This window comes from Anthonomus grandis, chromosome 11 (assembly GCF_022605725.1).
Source record: "Anthonomus grandis grandis chromosome 11, icAntGran1.3, whole genome shotgun sequence".
NCBI lineage: Eukaryota > Metazoa > Arthropoda > Insecta > Coleoptera > Curculionidae > Anthonomus > Anthonomus grandis.
In genome coordinates, this window is record NC_065556.1 from 28,863,037 (window position 1) to 28,872,485 (window position 9,449).

Below are 9,449 nucleotides of genomic sequence, written 5' to 3' on the forward strand. Positions count from 1 at the left end.
CAAACATACATAGGTAGCAAATATATATACAAGAAAGTGGGTACCATTAAATTAATAGTTACGAGAGATGGATGTTCTTGGCAAATTTATTTATTTTTTTTTTCTAATAATTATACTAATTGGAGTCTCGGATTTATTCATGAATTAACAGGAACTTGTCCAATAAAAACGTATTTAAAGTGTGTTTTAAAATGTCACGTTGAAAAAATTAATTCACGCAGGTTTCGCGTGATGTAACCGTAAAAAAAAACATAATGAAAGACGAGTTTCGTTAACCGACTTAATGCAAAATTTTAGCAATTAGAAGTGTATACATACAAATTGTATGTATACAGTATGAGTAAAGTGTGATAAAGTTACAGGCAAGCACCATAAATTTTAATCACTTAAAAATAGTTTATTTGGGATATTTTGGAAGAATTTAGATATATCCGAAGCAGTCAAGTCTATTCCAGGCATTTTAAGGTCCTTTCAGGCTTTCAGATAAGCTTTGTAGCATGAATTACTGTATCCATTTCACGTCCAAAGGGTACAAGCTTTACTTCCAAGGGATCATCTCGAGTAAACTTTTGCGAGTGGTTTTTACATCAGCAGCAGTTAAACCCAAACTTTACCAGCAACATTTTAGCTATGGATGAAGCAATTTTCACATGCAATGGTATTCACAATTTTCTCAACATCACGCATTTTTGGGCAGTTGAAAATCCGCATGCCATTCGGCGAACAAACTTTCAACAACGATTTTCAGTAAATGTGTGGGCTGGAATTGTAAACGGAACACTTATTGGCCCTTTCATTTTGGATAATCGTCTAACTGGTGCTCTTTATTTACAATTCTCGCGACAAAATTTGCCGGTACTCTTTGAAGAAGTCCCTCTTCACATTAGGCAGAATTTGTGGTTTCTTCACGATGATGGTGCTCCACCACATTTTGCGCGACCAGTGCGACGGCATTTGGATCGAATGTGCCCCGAACGAGAAACATCCAGGAGCTCTGGATGTTTATCTTTACGAAAATTAAATTTGTCAGTGCTTTCTCACATTTTGTGCTTATTATCTCAGTTAATAATAATTTTACAATTATAAAGCTTATGAAGAACTGAAACCGCGTGACCATTATGCGCGCCGTACGTTCGTTGAATGGGCGGAAAACAGTATTCAGCCTGACCCATTTTTTCAATCCAAAATTTTGTTCAGCGATGAGGCTCATTTTTGGTTGAACGGCTTCGTCAATAAGGAAAATTGTCGAATTTGAAGTGGAGAAAATCCAGAAGCTTTTGTTGAGACGCCCTTACCATACCTTACATCCATTAAAAGTCACACTTTGGTACGCTTTATGGTCAGGAGGAATCATTATCCCATATTTTTTAAAGATGATAACGACCAAAATGTTACAGTCAATGGAGAACGTTATAGAGCCATGATTGCCGACTTTTTTGTTCCTCAATTGAACCGAACAACATGCCACACAGCGCGTGACACTATCAATTTATTGCGGGAAACATTCCATGATCGCATAATTTCACGCAATGGACCTGTGAACTGGCCTCCACGATCGTGTGATCTCACACCCCTGGATTACTTTCTTTGGGGATATGTGAAGTCACATGTCTTCAAAGATAAACCACAGACGTTGGATCACTTGGAGGCAAACTTTTGCCGCGTTATTGCCGAGATACGGCCCCAGATGCTTGAAAAAGTTGTCGAAAATTGGACTTCCCGATTCATGCCGATGATGCCCGAAATCATTTTTAAGCACTAATGGCATAACAATATCTTTTAAAGAAAACCAATACCATGTCAATAATTTTTTTTTATAGTTTTATTTCATTTCAAATTTGTATACCTCTCAAAAAAACACCCTTTAGTTGCTTATATGAGTATATAAAATAATTCTTTGATTTTATGCCAAGCATTTTATGAATTAAAAAAAAATCAATAATGTATACATTATACAATGATATTAATTCAATTCAATTATACAGGAGATTTAAATTAAATTATGTGACCTCATACTATAGAGAATAACACAAATTTGTTTACGATCCTTATTAATATGTTAACACCGTCCAAAGTAATTTATTAGGTATTCTTAGATATTGCATGCTTTCATGGCTATAAAAAATAAATTCCATCATCAGCAGTGATGCAAACTGGGAATATTCGATTGGGTAAGAAGAAAATATGCATAATGTCAGGCTGGCATTCAGAAACAGGTGTAATAAATTCACATATATTTAATTTTATTTATATATATGACTTAAAAAAAATTATAATATATGTAGATATTTAAATATTACTGAGGACGTTCAGTTTTACCAAAATTAATTAAATTATTATTAAAGGCATCGATCAAAAAGCAATAAAACTTTTCAACTATTTCGTAACTGTTTAATGTGTACTTTTAGCATTTGAGCACTGAAACAACAAAGGCAAAGAAAAATAAATAAAGTACAGAAACAATAAAGAAATTAAAGAAACGCATTCAGAAACCTGACAACTTTGAGGAAAGTCGTTAATAAATTTGGAAATAAGCCTCGTAAAGCGACTATTTTGATGGTTATGGAGAGTTTATGGCCAATGGCTCCCTTCTAGAGAGTTATTTCGATAGTAATACAGTAGTATTAATTTATTTATCAACAGTAATACAGCAAAAACTACAGCAGTCAAACAAAAACGAATGTAAAGAAATATATTTAATAAAGTGAAGAAACGATAGAGAAATTAAAGAAAAAAATGAAAACTCTAAGTCTCGGTCTCAAAATATCTTTTTATATCTATTAATCAGGTAACATGTTTCGCTAATAAAGCATCATCAGACCTTATAGCTATGTATATTGAGTTTTCATTTTTTTCTTTAATTTCTCTATCGTTTCTTAGAGTTTTCGAGACTTAGAATTTTCATTTTTTTCTCTAGTTACGTAGGTCTCTTTGAGATAATGGACGAGTTCTTTCAAGAGAAATTAAAGACGAATACGTAACAACTCTTGAGAAAAAAACAGGCTGGTGAATACGAAAACTTACCTGAAGTTCCTAAATACACAATTACACCAATTACATACAGGAAAACATGAAAAATTGTATAGAAGCTCTTGGAATCATTTGAATAATAATTTTTAGTCGAGGAGGGAAAAAAAAGGTATTTCAAGGCATCCCTTTTTTATTGCTAGCAATACATATACAGGGTGTCCAGTTTAAAGTGGTATAAATGGGGAAAAAGAGCACTTGTAATGGAATTCAAATATGAAAAATTATAGATTAGAAATTGTAGTGCCCATAAGAAAAATAAAAATTGACTTTGGCCTAATTCAATATAGTGAGCGAAGATAATTATATAAAAATTTTTATAAAATACACTTTTATCTTTTCCCTTGTATATTTATCGCTAGTTATTCCGAGTATAAAGGAGTAAATGGCAGATTAATTATAGGCAATTGATTGTGTAACTTTTTCCCCATTTAGCCCATCCTGATCCTCCAATATCCCTATGTACATCTATTTAAATTAGACCCCTTGTATATATACATTGCCCAGCTGCCTTGACTAAGAATTGGATGTAAAAATTAACACAGAAACGTCAAAACATGGCATATAAATCCCTGTGAATAGAAAAAAAAACGACTCCATGAACTCCTAGAACTATGAAGTATAAAAAATTACTTAAATTGCATGTAAAAGTAAAAAAGTCTACCATCAAATGCTTGTAATAAAATGAAACGCTTCAAAGTAATAAAAGATGGCCTCAAATGCCTAGAAGTAATAAAAAAATGGCTTCAGCTGACTGAAAAAAACCCTAAATTGACCGGACGCAACAACAAATTACTTTAGTGCAAATAACAGTGAGATATTAACTTCAAACACCTGAAAGTAAACAGTTCTGCATAAAATACACAACTCTAGGTGCTCTCCATTGTATACATAACGTCATTTGTCAAATATAAAAATAAACAAGGAGGGTTTCATTTAAAAGTTATAGAATTTTAAGAGAGAACCACTACTTGATTTTGCAGTTCCCACTCCAAACAGTACTTAAGATAACATTATATTATCGTATCGAAATAAAATTCAATCTTATCAATGTTACCGTAGACGAAAACCTGATTGTAAAAGATGACGACTTTTTTAAAAAAACTGAAACCGAAAATAGAAATCACCGCGTTTGTTTAACATTAAAAGTGAGGCAAGATCGTTTCCGCCCATGATGAAAGCAATATTGAGCAAATTATATCTTTGAAATATTACCGCAATTTAATGTGAATCGCAAATATTAGTTTACCGGGTATTGAAACTCAATATTAAAGACCTTTTAGGTTATTAACATTTAATAAATTGTATTGTCGATAGGCACACCTTTTTACACACATCAATGCAGTATTTCGTGAATACCTATAATTGAATTGGCCTTCATGAGTTGTTAAAATATGTTGGAGACAATATATAGCTAAAAAAAAAATACAATTTTGGTTTTAATATTCTGCTTAAGTCCTAAAAAACACAAAGTATATGCGGTAGCAAAACAACCCACACCTTAATAATATACGGTGCGTTACGGGTCAGTTGCGTTCAATTAATTTTAATGACACGTCTGACTTGATTAGCCCATTTTCGGAGCTATCGAGGTATGTACCTTATACGTGCATAAATTTATATAGAATTATGATCGTCATTTTGGTACATCCTTTGTTTTAAGGCGTAATTTATGCACGCAATCTTCATTATTAACGAGGACCTTTGATGTAAATAAATCTTTGTTAATTGAGCTTAAATTATCATGATCAATGCATGAGTTTTAAATGTTGCTTGGATTTTCGCTTTTGAATTGTTCTATGGGCCGGATAAAGTAATTTTTTAAATCTGAGCTTTCTGGGTGCTACAATGTTTATCAAAGTAAAAGGAAAAGGGACGATATTCACCTGAAAATTTTCAATAGGTTACACGTTTATACAAGTTTAATTTTTCTAAAGAGTTTAAGACCTTTGGAACTGTTACTCCTTGAAGCTGAACTTTCACATGAAAATTGCATTATTAAACTCAGATTTTAATAATTGATATCACGACTTACTTCACAAATAAATCCGCATACTGTCAATTATTGTACCTTTGATTATTCAATTAGTCCTGAACGTAGAAAAAAAGGCACCAAAAAGTTTTAAAAGAAAACAGCGAAACCCGAACACGAATTCACAGACCATCGACGTTCGCGGTCACATTGTAAACTACCGCGTTTGTTTATATGTTAAAAAGTTCACGATTCACGATTCGTGTCTCTCTGTCAGTGTGTTAATCAAGGCTCGTAAAGTTTTTCGAGCCGGACCACTTTCTGATAATATTAATAAATATTTACTGAATATTATTATAAACTATAAAATACGGTTCTTGTGAATTTTGTCAAATGTCCTTTATAAGTTATTGTTTTTTTTTTTAATTAAATTGGGCAACCTTCATCGGTACAAGTTACCACTACATCTCTATTAAGCGTCTGTAACTTAATTCGAAAAATCCATCCATTATCCCAAAGATTAGTATTCCTAGTGGCGCTCTTTTTTATTGAAAACAAAGTTATACAGTGTGTCCCAAAAATAACATATGACATCATCAATGATTTTTTTAACTAGTAACACTAGTTTTTTATTATCTATTTTTCAAGAGCCTATCAAAATATACATTGCTGTAGAATTTCAAGTTCATGTGATTAACCGTTTTTAAGATAGTTCAAATTAATTTTTTTTATTTAATATATTATAAAATTTGCTTTCTCAAAAAGTTTATATATATACTGTGTCCCAAAATTGAAATATACATTAACATTGAGGATTTTTTTTTAAAAAATTGCTTTTATGTTTATTTCTAAAGAGCAGATCGTCTAATACAGAACTGGAAATATTCAATTTTTATGGGGATATTTGGAATCCAAAGTTTATGTGTCCAAGTCCACAAACTTTGAGTAGTTGAAAACCAGTAGAATAAGGCATGATCGAGTGTAGATTAATTTTTTTAGAAGTTATAAGAAATTGTATTTCCAAATGGTAAATGCGCTACATTTTTGACCACTTATAGAAGTATGAAGTTAAATAAATTTTTGTTTTTTTTTTTTAAATAATTAAAAGGTGTTTCAATTATCTTCAACATCAACTATCTCAAAGTCATAATAATCTTAAAAAAAAACTGAAATTTTGAACTTTTCAAAAAATCAATATGCTCTTTAGAAATAAGCAATAGAAGCCATTTAAAAAAAAAATCATTGATAACATTATATTATGTATTTCAATTTTGGTGTGTCCCATATTAATTTTTACATAAATCGTTAAAAATTTGCAAGACGATTTTCACGTACGTTAAGGATAAATAATATTAAATAGTAAATGGACTACATTTTCAATATTTATTACTTTTTGATTAAAACAGATTTTATAATTTATATTAATTAAAAAAATATATATTTTAATTATCTTGAAAACGGTTGATCACTTAAACTTGAAATTTTGTATAATGTGATACGCTTTTCAAAAATACTTAATACAAAATTGAGGTTCTTATTAAAAAAAATCGTCGAATGAGGTCATAATTATTTTATTTTTGGGATAAACTGTATAGCGTTGGTTTCAACAAAAAAGTATCCAATAAAGTTTGAGACATAAAAAAGTATATAAACTATTGAATTTATTCGATGTTTCAGATTTACACTGTAAACAAAACTCAATGCTTTATTTAAAAACTCTTGAGACTCCTAAAAAATTTGACAATGACAGTTTCACAGGGTCCATTCAAAGATAACTTGATAAAGACATTTTTAATTTTTCATCAAATTTATTACAAATATTTAAAAAAAAAATCCTTTGACACTAAACTCCTTTGATTCCAAAGTAGATAATAAAAATTAAACATAAAAGTGAACGAGTAGAACATAGAATTAAACATAGAGTGTCGTGTAGAGATAGATGACAAATTAGCGTACCGGAATTCTTGATATAAAAAGATATTCATAATGGCTGGGCGACCTCAACATACATTTTGGGAAAAAATATGGTTTTGATTCGATTAAAATTCAGGGGAAATGTGCAGCCTTATGCAGCTACTGTAAGAAACCATAAAAAATACAGGGAAGAAAAGACTGCTGAGCCATAGAAATGTTTGTAAACAGAATATGCAACCGACGGGTAAGTAAAAATAAAAAGTACTATTATTTTTCTTTCTATTACTAAAACGTTGCTTCTACTGCTATTGCACAAAAAACATTTATATAAAAAATATGGGTAGAAAGTAAGGTTAAAATTGAAAATTAATCTAAATTTTGGTTTTGGAATAATCGAATTATTTTTTTTTTAATCTAAAATATAAATGTGAATGTCGGTGGGTATGTTCGCTTATAACTTACGAACCACAAAACAGAATTGCGTCAAAATTTGCACAGTTATTTCTTTTTCCCTTGGACGGTTATAGACATGATTTTTAAAAAAATAATGTAAAAATAAAAAAAACCCACAGACATTCACATTTAATGACGCAACCGTGCCGCGGGTGTTAAAGCTAGTGTACTAAAATAAAGAAAAAAAGTTAAAAGCCTATAAATCGAGAGAGAATTTTTTTTTGCAGAAAGTAGTGCAATAACCTATTAAAATATGTTTTTTATTTGCAATCCTTTTTTTTTGCTCGGCTCTATATGTTTTTATTATAAATTTTAATAATTTGTCGCAAACGTGTTGCTATGAATAGCCTTCCTGCTTTTAGTGACCCAGAAACACTTGCAAAAGACGGTTGTGGATGTATCCGACTCTGACGATAACTCGAGCGATGAAGATGAGCAGCCCTTATCAAATATTTTAAAAAGAAGTGAAAATAGCGACTTAATTAGTGTTAAAATTTCTAATAACAGCGATATAGCATCTGGAAATGTGGATATTGGTTCCTCGGCTGATCTTGAATCTTACTGTGTTGAAGATCAAGAAATGATGATAGAAACGAATAATACTGGAACACTAGAATCTTTCAATCTTGATGCGCCTGGCCCCAGTGGGCTAAGTGATAGTAGTAGTGGTAGCGGTAGCTGTTTTTTTGGATCTTTCTATTTTTCCTTATGCAGTGTTAACAAGGTATGCTTTAATGAAAATTATTATTGTCCCTGGGAAATAAATAATCTGTAATTTTTTCAGGTACAAAAAATCGTTGGAATCCACGTTGGTAAAACTTCCCAATCAGAGAAAAAGGTTAAGTAGTGCAAAGAAACTGACTTATATTTACTACCATCTAAAAATAAGGGATGAAAATAAAAGTGACGAATATTAATTTTATATTTTAAAGGCGGTTTTTACAATCATTTGTGAATGTATTTTAAGTTTGACGTCCTGTTAAGTTAACTTTTTTTTAGTTGTATTTTTTTTAAACAATATATTAATATTAATACACATTGAGGTAGAGTTATTTACTGTACTATAACTAACTTATTCTTTAGTTTTAGTCAGCCAATTAAAATATCCAAATATATTTTCGACGCGTCGAAAATAGCGTCGAATATGACAAATTTTCGACGTACCCAACCCTGTTTCCAATAAATTATATGATACCTATAATCAAATACTTGACACTTGACGTCATAATAGTTCAAAGTAAAAATTAATATTTATTAAAGATTTAAAGAAACGTTTATATTAACAAATTAAGAATTTTAGTAAATTTTTACAGCATCCATTAGCTGCACAGCGCATGCGTCCTCGCAGCACATTTTCCAAGAGATTATAAAAATTTCCATGGTTTAGAGCAACAATAGATATTACATTTAAAAGTTATAATATATACAATACACACCCGGCATTACATCCCTTTATTATAAATAATTAAATTTATTAATGCATGTTTTAAATTGTCAGTAGACGCGGTCAATACTGTACCATATAATGACCGACTTGCCTACTATATAGCCAGATAATTGTTTAACGCAAATATCTCCCGAACATATAAAAATAAAAAGCATAAAGCGGACTTACCTTTGGTTTAGTACCATGGGAAACAGACATGTTTTATCACCGAAATTTTCATGAATTTTCACGTGAATTTTTGCTGTAAGCCCGCACGATGTCGGAATTTCGGATCGATATCGCGATACGACTCACGGACCACTAAACTCTTCAAACTTGTACGGCATGCGCGAAACTATATAATATATAATAGGTATTTCATAAAAAAAACACATTCTTTAAAATCCCTTAATATAGCATTTTGTTTATGTAATATATTTGTATAATTATTATACATGTGTGCATCGAAATCGCATTTTTTTCCAGAAACGGTCCATTTAATTTTTATTGAATTTATCCGCTACTTTAGGGATGCATTGTATGTAATATTGAACAGGTACTAAAAGAATGGCTAACTATCCACATCTTGAGTCAGCAAAATTTGTCCTTTAATTCAGTGTCCGCGAATTTCATCTTATTTGTAATATTATAAAACTC

The 9,449-nt window shown here is 30.7% G+C and overlaps 1 protein-coding gene across 1 annotated transcript in view; it reads right to left on the reverse strand.

Moving 5' to 3' along the window:
* Positions 1-9,119, reverse strand: part of LOC126742551 (restin homolog) — a 127,874-nt gene extending 118,755 nt beyond the window's left edge. Inside the window, exon 1 of the mRNA XM_050449217.1 lies at positions 8,982-9,119. Within this exon, the coding sequence (XP_050305174.1) occupies positions 8,982-9,011 (30 nt within the window). The 5' untranslated portion in view covers positions 9,012-9,119. The remainder of the gene's footprint in view (positions 1-8,981) is intronic.
* Positions 9,120-9,449: the final 330 nt, after the last annotated feature.